The sequence below is a fragment of the Aethalodelphis obliquidens genome, unplaced genomic scaffold, assembly GCF_003676395.1.
Source record: "Aethalodelphis obliquidens isolate GAN/ISIS:26980383/991018 unplaced genomic scaffold, ASM367639v1 scaffold31, whole genome shotgun sequence".
Lineage (NCBI taxonomy): Eukaryota > Metazoa > Chordata > Mammalia > Artiodactyla > Delphinidae > Aethalodelphis > Aethalodelphis obliquidens.
The window spans coordinates 8455624-8478449 of NW_020837975.1; the positions used below are offsets into that span (position 1 = coordinate 8455624).

Below are 22826 nucleotides of genomic sequence, written 5' to 3' on the forward strand. Positions count from 1 at the left end.
TTCCCATCCTGTCCCTGGGTTTATCTTTTCTAATGATTTTCTGAGCAGTTTGGAGCTGCACCCTCTTCTTTGGGTCACTCATTCAATTATTAATTAAGCACTTACCGTGAGCCAGGTACTGTTCTAAGCCCTGATAAGGTGTCTGTTCTCAAGGAGCTTATCATCTAGAAGGGAGAGATAAATGTTAAGCCAGTAAGCAAAATAATTATTGATTGCGCTGTCTGCTTAGACCTGGGTAACTTAGAGAGAGGGCTGAAATGCAGGCCATGATCGAGTCACTTGTGCGTTTTTCTATGAAACAGGAACATATGGACCTAGTTTTGGTGTTGCATCCTGTCTCATTGAGCTCAACCTTCTCAGAGCTCATCATCTGATAGTATAACATTGGTAGTTTATAATATTCAAGTGAGACTTTAAAATTTACTGCCGTTTATATAATAATATTTACTATATAACTTCTATTTATTGAATACTTGGTGTGTTCTGTACTGAGTGCTTGCTGTGTATTAATCCATTAAATCCTCACAGCAACACATGGGGAACACAAGCCTCAGAGAGGTTAACTTGCTCAGGGTCACAGAATGAATGAGTAGCACAGAGTGAGGTTCTGAACCCAGGTAGTCTGGCTCCAGAGTTTCTCTCTTAACTGCTTGGTTGTGCCCTCCTATGTTGTATTTGGAGATGTCTCCCCAGATCCATGATGTGAACTTGGAGAGGCTTTCATAATAGAACTACCAGTACCTTACATTTTTATAAGGACTCAGATTCTTTAAGTCCAGTGACAGATTTTTGTAGGGTGCATGGGAACTGAATTCTGAATGTGAACTGGGTGTTGTTTTTTCCCCAACAGGTCCTAATTTTGACTAGCAGGAAGAAAGCTCCCAACCTACTACTAACTGAAGGATTATGATTCATCAGGTTCTCATTGTGCCAGGTTTTCTGTATAAGACCATGATAAAGTCAGTTATGATTCAGTAACGCAGGAGTACCCTACTCTCCAACCAGTCTTAACCCTGGCCTCTTCGTATCCCATTAGGAGCTTCTTAAGCATTTTTGCTCTACTGCAGGTTGTTGACTTGTCTTTTAAGCAATTTTTTTTGTTGAAATAATTATACAGCAGTAATATTTTTTAAAGTTTGAATGGGAAAAAACCATAGCCACATCATTCTTGCCGAGAGCTTCTAACTGTGATTGTACATTAGAATTGCTTTGGGAGCAACTTAAAAATACTGATGCCTGGGTGGGTTCCAGTTATACCATTATTCTTGTATTACTGTTCTCATTTTTGCCTATTATCTTCTAGTCTTTGTCTACTATATATTTTTTATCTCTTTGCAGTAGCCATATTTTAAAAAAACTGGTCTGCTTGGTAGTTTAAAAAAATCCATCTCTGTCTAAGAAAAACGTCACACACATAAAGTAGAAGTGAGAAGCGGATTGTTTTTCCAATTTAAAAAGTCTTTTCTAATTAAGGAAGTAAGGCATGTCCATTATAGAAAATTTGGGAAAGAGGCAGATTTTTGTACCTCAAAAATAAATTGGTTTCTAGAGAAGCAATGTGAACCAGAGAGTTAAGAATTCTGGGCAGATGTGAGACAGGCCCTCCTCATGGCCAGGCTGCTTAGACTCTGGAAGGATTGACAAGTGCCTGGGTGACCTTCCCTCTGGATGAAATCCAGTGTCCCTGGGCAGGGGAGCAGGCCTCTCTTTCCAAGTTCAGTCCTTCCACATGGATGAAATGTTTCCTTAAGCCTCGTGGGAACATTCTGGTCAGAAGTATATCACGGGTTAATATGAGTTTTTAGGGGAAGGTGAGAAACCATTCTCCTTGAAGGGTTTTTGCAGCTCTGCTCCTAGCAGAGATGGGAGAGCAGGAGTGGATGTGTTACTCATTGAAATTGTTCATTTTGCTCCTCTCTCCCTCCCTGCTCTATATGCAGTGGTCTGACACCCCCCAAACGCAGCCGAGGGAAGCCAGCCCTGTCTCGAGTGCCCTTCCTGGAAGGTGTGAATGGAGACTCTGACTACAACGGCTCAGGTGAGGAGTGCTGTACAGGTGCATCTTGGGGGACCAGGCCTTCCAGAGAACCAGTTCTGCGGGCTGCAGCCAGACCCTGAGCTTCTCCGAACCTGGGGGCACTCGTCAGGGAAATGGCCCTTCCTCCCAGGTCATTCATACTCCTTTTACTTTTTTTTTAATTCATCTTATTTTGAATAAGTAACACATACCATGGTGACAAAAATCAGAAATGTACAAAAGGGTGCATAATGAAAAGCCAGTTCTCCCCTCCCTAGAATAGCCATTGTTAGCGGTTTCTTTTGTGTCTTTCCAGATGTAATCCATACGTACACAAACCAAAAACTTGTGTGTATATTTAAAAGAGTGAGCAGAGAAGCCTAACATGCACATTCCTCTAAACTATGCCTTTTTTCAGTTAATAATATATCTTGGAGATTCTTTTGTGCTTTTTATTGGCTGCCTAATATCCCATTACATAGGTGTGCTATCATTTACTTAGCTGGCCCTCTGCAGATGGACGTTTAAATTGTTTTTGTTTAATTGTCATAGTCAATGTTGCAGTGGGCAACCTTGTACAAAGATCATTTTGTATCCCTGGGGAGTATATCTATAGATATACTCTATTGCTGTATTGGAGGAAGTATGCATTTGTAATTTTGATAGATATTTCCAGTCTGCCCTCACAGGAGTAATATGATATCCTGTGTCACTGAATTTCACACATAACCCTGTAATTTCATGTGATCCAATGCTTCTACTCCCTACTGGGGTAAAATGGAGACATTCTACTCCAGCAGGTCCAAACAGTAAAACACATGGATCTTATCTCCTCTGACTGAAGGAATAAAGGACAGGGCAGAGCCAAAGGAGAGGACTGGGTGGTGCTTAGGTGGAACAGGTGCAGGGCTGGCTGTTCTCTGAGCACACCTCTGTCCAGCCCTCCTATGGGGGGTGTGCACTCTGGATGCCCTGTCTTTGAAGCTTCCATCTAACACTCAGCCTTCAGGGCTTCTCTTCCCCTCTTTCCTTTTCCCAACTGCTTTATTTTCCCTTAGCATCAGTTTCTTTTTCATATGTGTGTTGATGAATGCATGCCTGCATGTTTCATTACTGTCTGACTGTCAGTGCCCAGAAGGCAGGGCTTATGTCTAGGTTAATTTGTACAGCATCTAGTGCAGAACTGGGAGCGGATTGGCACGTACTTTGTGCTTCTGGTGGTGACATTTTATTCTTATTTTTAAAACCACGTAATTATTAAAATGATGCCAAAGGAAATTTAAAAAGGAAACTGACCTTCCACTGTTCCATCACCTTAACACAATTGCCTTCATTTCTCTATGTTGCCTTCTATTTATTTCAGGCACGTTTTTCACAAAATGCTAATCCAAAACACATGCTCTTTCATATTCTGCTTTTTTCAATGTTATCTTCCAATCAATGCATTATAATTTACTTGTTTCATTGTTAGAATTTGGTTATTTTCAAATTTTAACATTATACATAAGGTAGTGAACCCATATTTTTGTTCAAAAGCCTCTTATTCATTTTAAAAGTTATTTTTCTAAGAACAAATTCCCAGGGAAGGAATTTACTGGAGTAGATTGTTCATACTTTTTTTTAAATGGCTCTTGAGACTTACTGCCAAATTATATTCTGAAAGGATTAGACTGGTCTGCAATTTCCTCAGCAGTATATGATTGCACCAGTTTCCCCACAGCCTGCCTCTTCAGTAATGGATTTTGTCTTTTTGTTGTTATTGCTATTGATTTAATAGACAGAAAACAAGACCTCATTATCAGGAATATACTTTATAAAAAAATTATATATGTAGATGGTAATGTTTCCTTAGGAACATGATTTCTACTCTGTGGAATTGGATCTTTTCCTTAGTTGAGTGTGGTCACCTCCCTGTTGCCAGCTTATAGACTGGGGAGGGGAAGGGACATTCCTCTGTGTATTCAGAGACATTTGTGAAGTACCCATCCACGTGTGCTAATGCATTAGGTGCAGAACAAAGTAAACCGAAGAGATGTGGTGCCTGCCCCAGGCAGGACACCCTGTGTAAGGTTCTGACAAAACTGGCAAGAAAAGAATCTGCAGACCTGCTTGGCTCTGCTGAGTGCTGTGCAGCCAGGTGTCCTGGATAGCCAGGTATGGCCCTGTCAGAAAAGAACTCATTTAGCAAATAGTTTTACTGGGATATCCATCCCAGGCATCTTTTTCCATGAAGCCTCCATCATGAGGCCCACCAGTCAGGGAGGCCCAGAGAGCAGTTTGTGGCTTTGCCAAGATGCATTATAGTCCTTCTTCCTGGTGTCCTGGTGATGAAGCAGTTATATTTTTCCAAGGAACATCAACCTAGGGTTCTAGTTCAGAGGTCAGCAAACTGTAACCTGTTGCCTGTTTTTGTAGGGCCCACGAGCTAAGAACGTTTTTTACATTTTCAAATGATTGAAAATCAAGCGAAGAATGACATTTTGTAACACGTAAAAATTACACAAAATTCAGATTTCAGTGTCCAGAAATAAAGTTTTATGGGGATACAGCAGTGCTTGTTCATTTACCAATCGTCTATGGCTGCTCTCATGCTACAATAGTAGAGTTGAGTAGTTGCAATGGAGACTGCAAAACCTAAAATACTTACTATTTGGCCTTTTAAAGAACAAGTTTGCCGTCTCCTGATCTAGTCTTAAGAACTAAGGAGAGGGTAGGGAAGAGGAAGGGTGGAGGGGATGTTGCTGACTCATTCCTGGGCTGCCCCAGTCAAATGGAGGCCCCGGGCAGGCCTCCTGGGCACCATTCCATGCCCCCTTGGGCACTGTCTCCTCCCCTCCCCCACCCCCAGGCAGAAGCCTCCTGATGCCCTTTGAAGACCGTGGAGACCTGGAGCCCCTGGAGCTGGTGTGGGCCAAGTGCCGAGGTTATCCCTCCTACCCCGCCTTGGTGAGTCTGCCTGATCCTCCTCCCTCCTATGGGTGGTCTGGCCCCTGCCTTGCCTTGGGGGCTTATCTGATTGGATCAAGCCAGAAGAGTGTGATTGGGAGTCAGGGTACCTTTAGCTGCAGAAGGGAGGGAGGTTTTATCCCAGCCTGGGTGGGTCACACCAGCTAGACTCCCTGCTTAGGGCTCTTAAAATAGGTTAAAGTTTGCAGACAGAAGTTAGGGCTCTTAGTGATTTAATAGCATATATTTATTTGCTAAATAAAAAAAATTATCTATTATTCATAAAAGTAAAATGTGCTCATTGTAGAAAATTGTAAAAGCTGTTAATAATGCTTAGGTGTTTTACTAAATGTCTGTCATGCTAAGTTCTTGAAATGCTGAGGAAGGTATGGTTATTCTCATTTTATAGGGGAAAAAACTGAAGATCTATTTGCTACCATGGTCATCTAGCTATTAAGTGGCAGGGTTGGAATTTGAGCCCAGGGCTCAAAGTGTGTGATGTCAAAGCCTGTGTTCCGAGCCACTGAGTTCAAAATCACCCACAGTGCCATCTATTCAGAGATTACCTCTTGATGTATATCCTCAGCCCTTTTTTTTCTGTTTAATGCATAAATGTGCATAAATATGAGACCGTACTCTGTTTAACCTCCCCTTCACTTAACAGTACACCATGAGCATGCATGGCTTATGCCATTAAACATTCTTCATCAGCAACACTTTCATTACTGCATCATCTTCAGTCGTATGCGTGTACCTTATTTTAACCATTCCCTAGTTGGTCATTTAGATCATTTTGAATTTTTCACTATGATAAACAGCCAGCAGTAAGCATCATTGTAGCTTAACATTTGTGCACATCCATGGTTATTTCTTCACAGTGAAGAAGTCTTAGGAATGCCTTCTTGGGGCATCTATGTAAAATTCTGATGCAAATTGCCAAGTTGCCCCTTAGAACATTAGTTCTGGTTTATACTCCCACCAGCAGTAGCTAAAATTTCCATTTTTTCCATAGTGGCAGTAGCTAAAAATTCTAATTTTTACCACCCTGATTGTTATGTCTTAGGGCTCTTTCTATATTAGGGAGGTAATATCCATCTGGCCCTGAAAATACTGATTCTAACCTTTGGGGCATGTCACAATCATCTGGGGGAATTTTTTAAACAATGTAGATCCTGGGGCCCCATCTCAGATCAACTGTATTAGACTCTCTAAAGCCAGACCAAGGCATGAATATTTTTGTTTCTTTTTTTTATGACTATTTTTTTTAACACTCCCCAGATGATCTATAGTGGGTGTTGAGAACCGCCCTGCCAGCCTATGCGTGCACACAGAGCTCTGAGCCTCTCCCAGCTCATTTTTGTCTATGGCTCTTTTCATAGACAGCAGCCTCTTTAGGTGAAGAGTGCAGGAACTCTGATCCTTTTTGGACAGGTGAGGAAACTGTAGCTCCAAGAGGTTATATGACTTTCTGGAGTCATATTGGAACCCATGCTACCTGCCTCACCCCCTGCTTAGCAGTGGCAGGTGGGAGATCCACATTGTGATCCAGCGCTGAGGAGGTTGGACCTGGGGCTGCCTTCACAGGCTCCATGCCCAGCTGTCAGTGAGACCCCCAGCTTAGTTGTTGAAGAATTGATTAAGACTGTGCAGGTTTAGTTTTGTTTTTTTTAATCTCACAATACAAAGAAAGCCAGTCTAAAACTAGTCTCTTTTTTTTTTCTTTTTTTTTAAAATAAATTTATTTATTTATTTTTTGGCTGTGTTGGGTCTTCGTTGCTCTGCACGGGCTTTCTCTAGTTTCGGTGAGCAGGGGCTACTCTTCGTTGGGGTGTGCGAGCTTCTCATTGTCGTGGCTTCTCTTGTTGTGGAGCATGGGCTCTAGCTGCGTGGGCTTCAGTAGTTGTGGCATGTGGGCTCAGTAGTTGTGGCTTACGGGCTCTAGAGCGCAGGCTCAGTAGTTGTGGCGCACGGGCTTAGTTGCTCCACAGCATGTGGAGTCTTCCCGGACCAGGGATCGAACCCGTGTCCCCTGCATTGGCAGGTGGATTCTTAACCACTGCGCCACCAAGGAAGCCCCTCTTTTTTTCCTTTTTAATTATCTTCTTAATCATACATTTTCTTTTGTGATAAAGAAATTCAGCCACCACCTGAAAAAACCTACCACCTGAATACAACCTGTGTTTTCATTTTGGTTTATGCTCTCCCAGTCATTTTCCTCTGCATACTTAAATATGTACTTGCACATATAGTGACTATACGGTTTTTAAATTTCTGAGGCTCTTGTTCTTTAAAAAAATGTTTTTTGTTTTTATGTAAAAATTATGTATCTACATTGCAGAAGCTTTGGAAAAAGGGAAAATCAACACAAATCGCAGCATTATGACATCATCTATAAGCATTTTGTATTGTTGCTTCTATTTATCATTTATATATTATAGCCGTATTATAGCCGTATAGCCGTTAAATGTTATTGCAGACTTTATTTCCATGTTTTACATCTGCATGACATTTGAGTGAATGGACCATTATTTATTATTTGGGGATACATTTGCCTCTGTCTTTTTTAAAAAGGGAGGCGAGCTCCCCTTAAGAGGCAGACTTGCCCATCTTGCTTCTGCCCTTGGGGGGACACTTTTCACAGTCTGCCCCACTTTCCAAGCCAGGCACTATCCCCACTGTTGATAATCGAGGAAGTTCAGGAGGGCTTGTCTGGTGGTTCTCATTAGGACCCTTAGCTTCAGTCCCAGGAGGGACAGACAGGCTGGGAGTTAGAGTTTTTACCAAATCACACAGCTGGGGGCAGGGTAGTGGTGGTTCTTCCTTAGAGTAAACTCTTAACTAGAGGACCTGCTTTTAGCTGCTTATCTTGAGAAGGATGTAGGGAAGCTGGCAAACACCCAGAAGTAAATAGAGCAATTTATTATTATAAGAGACCCCCTGGGACAGGGTATAGGAATTAAGATTGCTCCATCTCTGGAGAAAGCTGCCTCCTCCGTAAGTTTCCAAGTCTCCCTGGCCTTGGTGCACAGAGATTATCAGCCAGCTGCTCTGGAAGCAGGGGCTGTGTAGGAGGCAGTGGGCAGCAGAGGCCCAAGCCTTGTCCAGGCGCCTGGTTTTAGTCCCAGCCAGCTACATCCTTCTGTGCTTGGCATTCTCCTCTGTCAGCTAGTACTTGTCAGCAGACTTCTCAGCATCAGCAAGAGGATGAAATATGATGTGTGAATAATTAGGAGCTTTGGTAACTTTGTCAGTGCTCCACAGCGCTGGAGAATTATTATGTTGATGCCACCAGGCATTTTGCTGAGCCCTTGCCCTTGTGGAGCCTGCAGCCTCAAGGACTCATTCTTCCAGTGGCCCTTGTTTCCGACCACATCATTCTCCCCTCTTCAGCAACCCTCCACACTCAGTCTTTTGCCTTCTCTCTGATTTTACCGTGGAGGTGCTAAAATTGTATCTGGTCTATGCACCAGGAAGGATTATAGTCAGACAGGAAGGTGGTGGGTAACCAGGAGATCTGTTTAGGTAGAACCAAAGGGATGGGCCCTCTGGCCGATTCAGGACCTTCTTCACAGCCATGGTGTCTAGGAAGCCCCTGAGATTTTGAAATGAATTGCACAGGTTCTAAACATAAATTGGCAGGGGAAAAAAATGGCCTCCATTCCTTTCCCCTAAGGGACATTGGGAGGAAGGCGTTTGTCTATCTGGCCTGGACGTCAGAGATGCTCCACTCACTTCTGAAAACCCCCCACCCTGGCTTCCCAGTACTCCTCTTTCAGCTCTGGGGCCTGACAGTTGATGGAGCAAGCTCCCTTGTCGGAAGGTCTGATTGGAAAGGGCCAAAGGATTAGGACAATACCTGGGGAAACAGGGTCAGAATTTCTGTTTGGGGTACTGAGGGTCATTGGAAGAGGTCAGCCCCTCCATCACTGCATTGTGGGCCGAGCCAATCCCCTGCATAGCTTTGGTGTACGGTGGTTCAGTGGTTAGTCCTACAGCAGGGTGCACTGGTCACCCCGTCCACCCCCCGCTGAATGCTGTCTCCTTTCCTGCTTCCAGATCATCGATCCCAAGATGCCCCGGGAGGGCCTTCTGCACAATGGCGTCCCCATCCCCGTCCCCCCACTGGATGTGCTGAAGCTGGGAGAGCAGAAACAGGCCGAGGCTGGAGAGAAGCTCTTCCTTGTCCTCTTCTTTGACAATAAACGCACCTGGTGAGTGGGTGCTGCTGCTGGGAGGGTGCACCAGGATGCAGGCCGAGGGGCCCAACCAGGTGGCTGTTCTAATGCTGACGTGCCGGAGAGGTACACAGAGGGGCTGTGGACTCGGCCACCCTGCCTCCACCCAGGTGAAGGTGAATGGTTACCTGCCAGCAGCCGGTCTGCATTTGCCATGTTAACAGTAACCTGGTGTTACTAATAACACTGATTAATGGTGTTAATAGTAACTGAGGGGTATTGCAGATTAGATTCCTTGTGAAACACTCTGAGATGGAGATTTGTATTCGGAGTCATTGGGAAGAGCTGTGAGGGTGAGGGGGCGCAGCACTGGGCAGAGGAAAAAGTTGAACTGCAGTGCACTTGCTGCAGAGGCCTCAGCTCATCCTGTTTGGAGCTCTGGAGCTGGGTGGCTCATTAGAGATGTCAGGGATTGGGGCTGTGCCTTTGTACCCCCATGTCAACCAGTCATTGAATGCTGGCTGCCCCTGGGGAGGGGGGTGACATTGATGGGGGTTGATTCCCGGGACTCACTTGAGAGCCTGTAATCTGCCAACACTCCCAGCGGCTGCAGGGAAGCATGTCTCAGTCCTGGGCGGAGAATTCTGGGCAGTGCAGGATCCACCGCAAGGGGCTTGTCTGCTCATGGCTTACAAACACCAGCAGGAGGATTCTTTCACCTCTGCTTCTGTAGAGTGAGGAGGTAGGACTAGCTAATAGCTATCATTTATTGAGCATTTACTCCATTTCTTTATGCAAATTGCTTTACGTGTATGATTTCATTTGGTCCTCATTTAAATCTTCATTAATCCCCTCCCAATCCATTTTACAGATGAGGAAGCTGAGGCTCAGAAAGCCAAGAATCCATAGCCAGAACTGGGATACAAACCAAGATCTGGCTCCAAAGGCTGGGCTCTTAGCCACATGTTATATTCACTCAGGGACCTTTTAAAAAACACCAGATGCAGGCCCCACCAGAGATCATTTCATCGATTCCTGACATCAGCTCCACTTCCTAGCTGTAGCTCCCTGACTCCGCAAGGCAGGGTGAGGCTCAGAGCCCTCCAGATGACTCAGCTAGTCTCCCTGGGGGCACATGGGCTTCCCTCTGGCAACCGTCTAAGCTGAGTGAGTGTCCTGGGCCCAGCTGCAAAATAAGTCCCTTGGTAGTTTCCTGCCTGTGGCATCCCAGCCTGCCTCCCTCTGCCCTGTCCCCTCCCCCTGGCTTTGCTGGTCCTGGGCAAGTGGGTCCAGAAGAGCCTCCTTTGGGACCCACCATGGTCCAGCCTTCTTACTGTGCTTGTATTTTAGGCAGTGGCTTCCGAGGGACAAAGTCCTGCCCCTGGGTGTGGAAGACACTGTGGACAAGCTCAAGATGCTGGAAGGCCGCAAGACCAGCATCCGCAAGTCAGTGCAGGTGGCCTACGACCGTGCGATGATCCACCTGAGCCGAGTGCGGGGACCCCACTCCTTTGTCACCTCCAGCTACCTGTAAGGGCAGGGCCTGGCCTGCATCTGCCTGCCCTGCCTCCGTCCTGTGGGGCACAGAGAAGCCTCTTCCTGCCCCAGCCAGACGTACGGCTGGCAGCTTGCCCCTTCCATGGCAGGCCAGGGACTGGGCTGTATCCTCCCCAAGGACAAGGCCCCAGTTTGGACTAAACTGCATGGTTCCCCTGGTGGGCCTGCTGTGTGCCAAAAACTCCCACCTGAGCTCCCTCAGGGGCTTGTCCACTGAAGAACCAGTTAGAAATAGAAACAGCTGTGAGGCTTGGGCCCAGCCGAGGAGATAGACCTGGCCCCAGAAAGCAAGAGGTCTTGGGCTTTCTCAAGGGTGTGCCTGGCCCCTCCAACCCATTCCCAACTAACTACACCTCAGGGTGAGCGAGGCTCTGACACTGACCCCAGAGGTGCTGTGGATACACTAGGGTCCCACGGGGAATCTCACGGAGCTCACCCTCTCTCTCTATCACCTGTCCTCATACCTCTTCCCTGCCCCATCTTCTGCACCTCTGCCCAGTCTCTCTTTTTCCCTTGTTCCTTTCCCAACTTCCTCTTGTGCCAAACTGACAGAAACCATCACCAAACTGATCTTTTTCTTTTTATGGCTCATTCCCTTTGAGGCCAGCTGCTAGCCTACCACTTGGGTGACCCCTTCACCAGCACACCTCCCCACCCCCTTACATGTGCTACAGACAAACAGCTGAGGCCAGCCTGTGAGAACTTGCCCGCTTAGATTGAGGCAGGGTCCCTCCAGCCCTCTTCTGTCTTGCAGAGAGGTGGGCTCAGGCTGGACGGGCTCCTGTCAGCAGACCAGGCTGCTTGTGCCAGTGTCCATCTGTCCACGTGGATTCGAGGGTTGTTGGGTGAAGCTGTGCCCTTTGGCTGGGTCTGCCCTTTCACTCCTCCTAGCGTCTCCTCGTGGGCTTTTCCTTTTCTGCACCTGCAGCCTCTAGCCTCTCTCTCTACCACTAGGGATGGCGTGGGGCCTGCAGTCCAGCATCTTCCTGTCCTGCACTCTGCCCTGCCTAGCCTCTGCTGCTCTGAACTCCAGGGAACACAGTCTTTTATTTCAAACCCTCTGTCCCTTTCCCTCTTTTCCTTCAACCCCCTCTCCACCTTTACCTTCTCAAAACCAGAAGGGAAAAAAAACTGTGAAACGGGAATGCTGACTGACAAACCAACACAACTTTCAGAGGCTTCGATATCTGTTCTCTGGATGTTTCTTTTCACCTCTTAAGCACCAAAGTTGCAGGGCCAGGTTGCAGGCCACTGATTGCCATGTTGATTTTTAACCTGACGTTCTTTTTAATTGTTTTAAATTTTTCATAGGGGAGTTTTGGACAAAACAAAGTCACTGGGGAGATCACTGCCATTTTTACACACTTTTTAAAAATACAACCAACCAACCGCCACGACTTCTTATACGTTTGGGACATGAGCCAGAGTTTAAAAGGGAACCAACAAAACTCTCTATAACATAAAGGATGGGGTTTTGGATTTTGTACAATAATAAAACTACAATACAGCCTATGGCTAGGGAAGGACATAGTGTATATAATTGTAAAATACTGTTCTAAATTATTCAGGCCTATAGTTTCCATTACTGGAGTCCTCCATTGTGTGGCTGAGTATTTTAAATGCACACAGTGTGGTTTATTTAAAGGAGCCAATGCGTCCCCCCTCCCCAGGTAGTCGGTCGGCTGTGGACTATGTGACCTTCGTCTCAACCTGTGTTGTAAGATCTCGGGGCTTTCTCTCTCTCTCTTTCTGTGTCTGTCTCTTCCCCCCAATACTTTCTCTTTCTTAGTCTCTCTCTCCCTTTTTTTTTTTTCAGTCTCTTTGAATCTTTCAGTCTCTCTCTGAGTCTCATTTTTAAAACTGCTCTTTTAGAACGGGAAACGGCTCAGATCCTGCTGTGGCATGGGGCCTATGTGTCTCAGTCGCGTCTGCTGTGAAGCACACGATGCTCTATTTATTGTAGAAAGTGACTTTATTTGCTTTCTAGAATTGTTTATAACAGATGGTATAAGAGAGGTAATAAACAGAGAAAAATCTATGCTTGTAAAGAATACAAAAGTTAATTTTACCTACTGTAATATGACTGTCTTAAACTTATTTTCTCTCTGAGAAATAAATGTTCTAATGGGCAGCAGTTGCTGTGTGTGTTTGATGTCGTCAGTGGGGCCTGCCCTTCTCCTCCTAATCTCTGCAGCCCTCCCCCTCTTCAAGACACCAGGGCCTATTAAGAATGGGGTTGTCTAGCTGTTGCAGACTCCCAGCTGGACAGGGCTCTGTCTCTCTGTCTGTCTGCCTGCCCGTCTGTCTCTTGGACCCCTGGGAGGGGTGCAAGAATGATTTCTGACATTTTCCTCCCCAACAGCACTGCCTTTTGGGAGTTGTGGAAGGTCCAGCCTACTTCCCACGCCTTGGCTGCTCTGTAGCCCCATTCCTTTAGGAGCATCTGCTCCTTGTTCAGTGGGAGAAGTGGCCCGTTGGACATCTCGGGCACCTGTTCACCAAGCTTGCAGAATTGGAGTGTCTAGGCTGCTCCCACCTCCTTTGACATTATTGCCGTCCCCATTCTATAGAGAGGGAGGGAGCCGGGACACACAGAGAGTCAGAACATGAGCCTGACTCCTTTTAGAGCTGGAAGCGAGCCTTTAACTTACCTGGTCTTCATTTTGCAGATGTGGAAACAGACCAGCAAGATTAAAAAACTTGGCCAAGGTCAGCCAGCCAAGACATGGTGGCAGAATTGTGGGACGACAATCTGGCCAAGGCTTTTTTTGTGGGCTCCATAGCATTTCAAGGCTATGCTGGCCTGTTCTGTACCTCCCTCCCCTCTCTGTGGCTCTGGCTCCAACATTTCTGGAAAGGGATATCTTGAGCAGAAGCAGGAGTATTCCCTGAGACAAACTGTTTGTTGGGCCTAGGATAGCTTTTCCTTGACCCATTCTCTCTGGTTCTGCCTGGCTCCTGTGCTTGGCTGGAAGTTTTGTATTTCAGTGTGTGGCTGGAGGACACAGGAATCTCCTGATCACCTCCTCCACAGGGCCTTTGAAATTCTTATTGAAGTCACTGAAGTGTAAAGGCTGTCAATCTGGTATAACATTAAACAAGTATCTCTAATGTACTGATAGTCCTTATATTATGTGTTAGAGTGCAAAGCTACACACTCCTAATCCCACGAAGCTAACAACCTGATTTATAAGACACATTGCAGACAACTCTGAAAAAGCTTCCAGAAGAATGAAGCAGTTAATTCAAGTGGGGTTAAAAATACCTATATATGAATTTATATTTTGAATTACAAAAGCATTTAGAGTGAAATTACAAGCTCGCCCTATAGAACATTTTGCAAATAAAGGAAAAATGACCAGATGAGTAGGATTTTAGTAGAGAAGGATAAAAAGAAGTCATTGTAAATAGATGAAGCAGCCTAAACAAAGGGCAGCCTCTGGGAGGTATGGTGTGTATTCCAACTCCAGTGACCAACTGCCATCCCCTTTGACTGGAAACAATTTAGGGAGTGAGGCAGTGTGTTGGGATTAACAGCCCTGTCACTCACTTGCTGTGTGACCTCAAGCATGGTACTGGACCTCTCTGAGCCTCTCTCAGACTGATTTAATAGAGGACCCCAAAGCCAGGGTGAGGCATTAGTACATGGTAGGTGGCAGCATCTATTGAAGGATTTGAATAGGGAAGAAACATGATTGCAGCTTGGCAACTAATTAGACATCAGAGTCAAAAAGGAGTGTTATGGCAGGGTCACTGTGTGGCTGGAGGGACCAGCAGTGGGTTTGCGGGTGAGGAGGGAGGAAGAGTTTAGTTCCTGATGAGTTTATGTTGCCTACAGGACATCTGAGAAAACCCCCCAGCAAGCAGATGGAACTGGACCTGGAGTTCCAGAGGAAGGTAGGAGCAGATGACAGAAATGTGGAGCCACTGAAGCCCATCAGTGTAGTTAGGAGAATGGCCAAGGGGAGAGAGGGGCAAGGGCAGTGCTGAGGAAAGCCCCTTATGTTTAGAGGATGGGGCTGGGGGACAGAGGATGGAGACAGCACCTTCAGAGGTTATCTGGTCCCCAGGGAGGGCCTGACACAATGTCAAACCCTAAGGATCATCTAGCCACCAACCCACCCCCCCACCAACTCATTTCACACAGAGTGGCAGGTCAGGTGTGCTCAGCATCACAGAGCAGGAAGAGGCAGTGCTGGATCAGAATCCAGAACCCAGCACTTTCTACTCTCTCCATACGCACATTTTCAGAGCCCTAGAAGTGAGTAGACGTTTCCTTAATTAATTTTATCACTGCTGTTATTAAAATTCATGGCCTCAATTCTGAAATATGATACTGGAGCATGTAGAGGCACTCTGACCAGGAAAAGAAAATCTCACTTTCCTAGCAAGTTAAAAAATATCATTAAAAGCATTTGCCAGGGGCTTCCCTGGTGGCGCAGTGGTTGAGAGTCCGCCTGCCGATGCAGGGGACACGGGTTTGTGCCCCGGTCCGGGGGGATCCCACATGCCGCAGAGCAGCTGGGCCCGGGAGCCATGGCCGCTGAGCCTGGGCGTCCGGAGCCTGTGCTCTGCAACGGGAGAGGCCGCAACAGTGAGAGGCCCGCATACCACAAAAAAAAAAAAAAAAAAAAAAAAGCATTTGCCAAAACCCTGGTCAGCTTGACCACTTTCATTAATGTAATAGTTGCTATTAACACTTGAGTGTGAATTTGCTTTTCAGATAGACTCTTCTGACCTGGCCAGGCTGTGAGCTTTGAGAGAAGAGGGGGTGAATGGTAGGACTGCTAGGCTCTGGGACAGGTGCTGAAGGGAGATTGAGTATGGGAGCCTTGTCTGCCCCTGGCTCTGCAGGCTCTCCACGGTATCTGTAGGGCAAGGAGTGTGAACATCTGGTCCTGCCAACTGCAGACAGTTTGGCCTTTACCAGGAAGAAAGGAGGGAGGTCTTTGAAGGAGGAAAATAGTTTCTTCAAAAGATGGGGAAGAAGTTTCTGCCTGACTGTGAGGTGGAGAAGAGGGGCCAGGGAGGTGTGTGTCTGAGCCAGAGCTGGAGAGGAACTCTGACTTGACCTTGACACTTGGGGGTTCCCTTCTGCTTGTCCTTTCCCTTAAAGGGTGGAAAGAAAAAGATAAAGATGTATTTGTATTTACTTATATTTTGCATGCTATATTATATATATTGCAATATAATTACATATATGTTAGTATTCTCTACAATTTTAATATTCTTAAGAGGGCTAGGACTCACAGGCTACATGGAGTAGAAAAAGCTAATTGTCCCCAAACTTCAGAAGGGTTGTTGTGTTGTTATTTCAAAGAACACTGTGTGTCCTTTGCATGGCACCTGTAAGGCTGGTTGGAAGTGGAGGGTTTCAGTCTAACTCCCCTCATTTCTGAAGCAGTGTCTGAGTTCCTTCCTCTTTCTTTCTGCTTTGTATTGGCCTCTTTTGGGGCCATAAAGATAGTTGGGGGGATGAAATGTTGATGGTTCCTGGTGGGCAAGAATGCAGGATGCATAGGGGTCCAGAGGAGGGCCTCCCCACCCACCCCAGCTTCACAGTCCAGAAGACTGCCGAAGGATTTTATCTGAGCTGGTCACAAAAGAATATAAAATTTGTTATTTGCTATCTAATTTGGGAAAAGAAAATTTTTTATGTGCAAAGGAGAAAGTAAGACTATTTTAACCACTTAGAAATAACCATTTCCACTATTTTAATGTAATTCCTTACTGTCTCATTTTTTCTAGGTAGAGCATGCATGTATTTTAGTTTCTTGTACTGGGTTGCTGGGAAATCAGCTGATAGCAGTCTGCAGTCACTGCAGAAGTTCTCAGCATGACTGGAACACAAGGCCCAACAGCTCTTTTGCCCAAGTTTAACTTTTCCTCACTTGCTAAGTATCATGAACTGGCCTGTGCCAACCATTGCCTGTTATTGTTTGCTTGTTCCCGTCATTTTGCTAAGATATTGGTAGACTCTAACAGTTGAAATTGAATAAGAGCTATAGTTCTCCATCCTAAGAACTTTTGCTATTGGGGGTACATTTCCATGGAAGTAAGTCTTGGACCAAATTCCACCCCATGTTCAAACACCTGTGAGCGAGATGGCCCCCAAGAGGCCATATACATTCTTCTTCAGCTTGAGAAGTTCTTGCTCTCTGCCCTCTGGTACAGCACCAGCACCTGGCATGAAAGGTCATTCCAAGGTGGACACAACACTCTTCTGAATGCAAAACCAGCTGCTGAGTAGGCCCGTCAGGGGGCCAGAGCAACAGAGCTTTAGACCAAGAAACAAATTTTGTTGTTTTTGATATAACTTTACATACAGTAATTAAGATACACAACCTTGAATCTCTGTGAAATTTTACATTTGTAACCATCCATGAAACCACCACCCAGATCAAAATACAGAACATTTCCAGTGCCCCAGAAAGTTCCTCATGTTCCATCCTAGTCAATGTCTACTCCCCCCATCCCCCAAGGGTAACTACTATCCAGGATTCTATGACCATAGATCCATGTTGCCTGTTCTTGAACTTCATATGAATGGAATCAGACAGTGTGTGTACGTTTTTGTCTGGCTTCTCTCATTCAATATCATGTCTCTGGGCTCCATTCCTGTTATGCACATAGCTGTAGCTTGTTTTGAGTAGTATTCTATTGTACAAATATACCATAGTGTGTTTATTCTCCTGCTGGTGGACATTAGGTTGTTTCCATGTTGAGCTGCCATAGTAACACTGCTATGAACATTCTTGTACATGTCATTTGGTGGACACAATGCTCATTTCTCTTCAGAAAATCCCCAGGAGTGGAATTGCTAGGTCACTGGTTAGGTGTGTGTTTAGCTTTAGTAGTTCTACCAAACAGTTTTCCATTGGTTGGATGATTTACACTCTTGTAGCCGTGTATGGCAGTCCAGGTGTTCCACATCCTTGCCAGCACTTAGTATTGTCAGCCCATGACGTTTGCTCTAGACCTGCTTGTTGAACGACTTCCGCTAAGAGCCATCATACAGCAAGGCTTCTTTCTTCCTGTACAACACTACCTTGCTCCCAAGGGAGAGTTATGAACTGCCAAGGTGTTTTCAACTAGGGAACCCCCCATTGAGGGGATGGGTGAGGTGGGAGAACTGATCCTGTCCTGTGTGGCTCAGCCTTCTCTTAGCACCTACCTCTCTACTATGGTGCCACCCAGATCCTGCTTTGGCTCTTTGGGGAATAAAGAACTTCTTAGTTCAAAGTAACACAATCCTCCCTGGCCCCCTCCTCCTCACCCCTGGCCATTGGACTCTGGGGGACTGAGCCCAGCTTCAGGGGCTTCCTTTCTCATACAGACCCACACTGCCAATACTTCACTCCTCTGGCATCCTGGGTACAAGCAGGGCAGAAGGCACCCCCTGCACATTGTGTCCAAATCCTTCCTCGCCCACTGGCTGGTATCTGAAATTCCGTTAGCACTTCATGCCTTTACCTCTCAAGGCCATGATCCTTGGGGACATGCCTGTGGCCCTGGTTTCCTTTGAATTATTGTTATCCCAGCGTGATAAAGAATGTGCAAGCAGGTCTTGATGAGGCAGTAGAGCAAAGGACACCGGGTCCTTGAGGGGAGGATTAAAGAGGGGATGAAAAGGGCCTATTTGCTTTTGGCTGACCTTGGTGACACAGACACACATTTCAGAGCCATCAAGGATGACGGCTCACTAAATCGACTTCAGAGGAATTGTTCAGATCACAGGTGGGCGAAGGTCTGAGATAAGACCATAGGGTCAGGGGAAGAGACCCAGAGAGGGAGTCTTGTTTGGGAACAAAACTCTGGAAACAAAAGATTGGGGAGCCCGAATTGATGTGGGCAATCGTGTGAAGCCAGCCCTGTCCTTAGGTGCAAGAATGTGTTGGGGTCTAGGCCAAGCTGTGGGATGAGGACACAGGCTTCCCTGGGCTGTCCAGTGGGGCTTCTGGGTCCACTTATGATTTTGGACACATTCCCAATGTTTTGGAAGGTTTTGGCAGCCAGAGCCCCGCCATTCCCCCTCCTCCTGCCCCTGTCCCTCCCTCCTCCCTTCCTCACACCCTCCCTTCCCTTTCTCCCTCCCCTCTGTGTCTCCCTCTCTCAGTCTCTCTTCAAATTTTATTATTCTTTATTATTTTTAACTCCAATTGATTTAAGTGATTTAGAAAATTTAAATATTCAGGGAAGTCTCCCTCCTTGTCCCCAGCCTCCTAGTTCCCCTCCCAGAGGCAACCGATTTTTCCAGTTGCATATGTAACTTTCCAGAGGTAGTTTAATATCAGCGTATATGTACACATGCGCACATGTGTGTCTATGGGTGTATGTGTCCCTTTTTTTATACAAATGGTAGCACACTGTTCACATTGGTCTAGCCCTCATTTTTTTTTTTTTTTTTTTGCGGTACGCGGGCCTCTCACTGTTGTGCCCTCTCCCATTGCGGAGCACAGGCTCCGGACGCGCAGGCTGAGCGGCCATGGCTCATGGGCCCAGCCGCTCCGCGGCATGTGGAATCTTTCCAGACCAGGGCACGAACCCGTGTCCCCTGCATCGGCAGGCGGACTCTCAACCACTGCGCCACCAGGGAAGCCCTAGCCCTCATTTTTTTTAAATTGTTTTTATTAAATATTGATTAGTTATAAAGATAGTAGTTATACAATATATACCTATTAAAAAAAAAAAAACCATGATACAATAAGCCACCTGGTCCCTACCACCTCTCCTAGACAAAGAAACAGGGCCTTTAAAATCCTCTTTGTGGGCCTTCCCAGCCTCACCTTTTCTTCCCCTAAATACTGTCCTAAACGTGATGCTTATCATGCCCTTTTTTCCTTTATAGTCCTGCCATATGTTCACGTCACCATACAATATGTATGGGGTAGTGTCTCACCTTTTTGGATTTTGAAGAGAAGGAAGTGTACTGCCTGCAGTCTTCTACAGCTTGCTTGTATCTCAGCCACGATTAGATTAAGGGTCTTGAGGTTCAGTTGAGTGATGCCAATCATTTTCACTCTGGTATGGAATTCCATCGTATGAAGACACCACAATTAAGTTTTCATTGCACTATTTGAGGACATTTGGGTTGCTTCCAATTTTTTGCTGCTAGGATCAGTGCTTGTGTGAATGTTCTTAATTGTTTCTCCTGGTGTGTATGTATGTTTGGGGAGTTGGTTGGGGTAAGGATTTCCGTGGGGCATTTGCAGGGGCCTAGGGAACACACATTATTGTCAACTTCAGTTGATAAGGGCAAACTGTTTCCCAGAGTGGTTGTGTCAGTTCACATACTTGCCAGCTCTTTGAGAGTTCCCTTTGCTTCACTCCCTCGCCGATGCTTGGAATTATCAGTTTTTAAAATGTTACAGGCTGATACATGTGGGATCATAACTCATTGTGGTTTAAATTTTTTATTTCCCTGATTATGCACTTCGAATTTTTTTACTTAAAATATATTTTGGCAATTGTCCTATATCAGAGCGGTAAGGACTTCCTCCTCCTTTCTTGGACTGGAGAGTGTTCCATCATATGGAAATCTGACTATTTAACCAGTTCCTTATTGATAGACATTGAGTTGGCTCCATTGTTTTACAGTCAATTCTGCAATGAATAGCTTTGTACAGAGATGGTAAAGTGTGTCTGTACCTGAGGGAGTCTATATGTAGGTTTCTTACATAGGGACCTTCTGAGACGTTTAGATGAAAATGGAAGATGGTTTTTGCTCCCCTCTGGCCCACCACCTGTCCACTTCCGGCAAATTCCCTTAATTCCCCAAGTTCCCAAGATGGGAACTGTATCTGTCCTGTCTTGTTTCACCACCACACCTTTTCTCTCAGATGGTAATGCTCAGCTTCCCCCCTTCCCTCTGAACCAACCCGGAACCAACTTGTTCACCCCTACACTCCACCACCCCCCCCACCACACACACACAGATTCCTTAGGGACGGTCCTACCCCGGCATCTCCTTCTTAGGACCATCCCTATCTCAAGAATTAATATTTCCTAAGGGGGTGGACTTTGCCTGGCCCTGAAGGAGAGGATAAGAAAACTGACCGCAGCCCTTACAGAATGAATAGTCTCAAAGGGGGCGGAGCAACAGATACATAAAACAACCAGGAAGTCAGTTGTAGGACAAATCCCAGCCCAGCATCTATTGGCTGTGCTGCCCTGGCAAACCTGGGCCTCATTTTCTTTATAGAAAGAGGACAGTAACCCTTCTCTGGGGCTTGGGGCCCAGTGGGGCCTATGTTCACGCACTTGCAGGTCATAGCTTTCCTTGTTATCAAGGACACTTCTAATTCAAGGAGCCCATGAAAATGACTATGGTAGACACAAGTTCAGGGTCTGAGAGCATCCGGAGGAAGGGGAAGGAAGCCCAAATTGACATGTCGGTTCACAAAGAACTTTTCCTTATTCTGCTATAGAGCCCACATATTCTCTCTTTGGTGGGTGTTTTAGGGGGCTCTGAACTTATGCAGCTATACAGCATGCTACAGTGAACAGCCTTGACCTCAGGTCGTCTGGCATGAGCAGGTACATCTGCTGGATGAGGCTCTAGAAGGGGAGCTGCTGAGTGCACTGGGCACCATTCAGTACATCCTCCCTGAATCTCCTCATAAGACTCAACCATAAAGATACTTCTTCCTTCCGTAATCAGACTCCCTTAGCACTTTCACCCATAGACTGTGGCTGTCTGGGTACATGTCCTGTCTTCTGGGCACTTGTTTAGGGAGAGAGCAGGCCTAATTTCATTCTCCTGTGCTCAGCACACAGTAGGTGGGCACTCAACACAGGTGAACTGAGTTACCATTAACCTTCATGGAACATTTTCTCATTTGGTCTTCAAAACGACCTTGTGTGTGGGCCTGGCAGAATGATCATCCCCATTTTACAGGTGGGTAAGCTGAGGGTCAGAGACACCCTGTCTTGCCCTTGGCCATACTTGATCTTGGCCTCAGGCTGAGGAGGAACGGAAACCCAGGGCTTCTGACTCCCAGCACAGATTCACTACCCCTGGGCCACACTGCCTCCCAGGGGCTGTTGAAATGCAATTAGCTGAGGTAGGACCCTTGTCTCAGCCTTACTCTCTGGCTGTTTTTCCCTACACAGAACTAATGGCCAGGGCCTTCAAAGCCTTATTTTCTTGTTTATTTGCCAACAAAGATTAGAAAGATCAGAATATCTAACCAACATTTTTTGAGTCCTCACACACTCCAGGCAACCTCTCAGCTCATTTACTTTTCAGAAGCTGAGACATTATTATCCCCCTCATACAGATGAGGTTAAATGAGTGGTAAGTAGCAGAGCCGGGATTTAAACCCAAGCGGAGTCCACTTTCTTAACTTTTCTATACCACTGGCTCTCAGTCAATGGCTTTTAGTATATGACACTAATGAATTATCATTCTATTCTTTCAAGCCTCTGTTGAAATGGTGGCTCTCTGCTTGGTATTTTAGGGATGACAGGAAGGTCCTTGGGGGAATTCCCTGGTGGTCCAGTGGTTAGGACTTCACGCTTTCATTGCCCAGGGCGTGGGTTCGATCCCTGGTTGGGGAACTAAGATCCCACAAGTTGTGCAGCATGGCCCCCCAAAAAAAATTAAAAAAAAAAATAACGTGCTCATTTTAGAAAATAAAATAAAATAACAAACAAAAAGGAAGGCCCTTCACCCATAAAAATCTAAATACCTTCCCACCAGTTTAGGGCTGCTTATGATTGCACAAGTAGAGCTATATCCCTTAGGCTGACAGCTTTGATCCTTCATGAAATGAGATACTCCCAGGTCTTTTGTCAACTTTTTAATGCTCAGTCCTGCTTTTCATGCCATGAACAGCTTTCTCCTTCTCTATAGTTCTTACAATAAAACAAAAGAGGTTTTACTCAAATGTAACATTAAATCACACTATTAAATATGACTTTACAAACTCCTCCTCTCACCACTGTCACTATTTACTAATTATCTGAAGGTCCTATCTCCTGTTACAGAAACTGGATTTGGATCCGCTTGCCTGACACACAGCAAAGCCAATCTACTGACCCCAGGTTGTGGTGAAGAAAAGTACAGTGTTTATTGAAGGCATTGAGCAAGGAGAGCGGGCAGCTCATGCTCAAAAGACCCAAACTCCCCA

The 22826-nt window shown here is 45.9% G+C and overlaps 1 protein-coding gene and 1 long non-coding RNA gene across 8 annotated transcripts in view; one reads left to right on the top strand and one right to left on the bottom strand.

Moving 5' to 3' along the window:
• Nucleotides 1–14582, top strand: part of BRPF3 (bromodomain and PHD finger containing 3) — a 36286-nt gene extending 21704 nt beyond the window's left edge. The window contains exons 10-14 of one of the 7 annotated variants that reach the window (XR_003437112.1): nucleotides 1941–2038; nucleotides 4866–4963; nucleotides 9020–9174; nucleotides 10010–10305; nucleotides 10489–10604. Coding sequence is in view for 5 of the 7 variants with exons in the window: in XM_027126726.1 (XP_026982527.1) it covers nucleotides 1941–2038; nucleotides 4866–4963; nucleotides 9020–9174; nucleotides 10489–10672 (535 nt within the window). In the remaining 2 variants the exon portion in view is untranslated. The other 6 variants (XM_027126726.1, XM_027126727.1, XR_003437113.1 and 3 more) reach the window with 6 other exon arrangements.
• Nucleotides 105–22268, bottom strand: LOC113630868 (uncharacterized). The gene is made up of 2 exons (XR_003437122.1): nucleotides 19595–22268; nucleotides 105–164 (listed from the first exon to the last, which is right to left on the bottom strand). It is a non-coding gene; the product is annotated as an uncharacterized LOC113630868 (long non-coding RNA).
• Nucleotides 22269–22826: the final 558 nt, after the last annotated feature.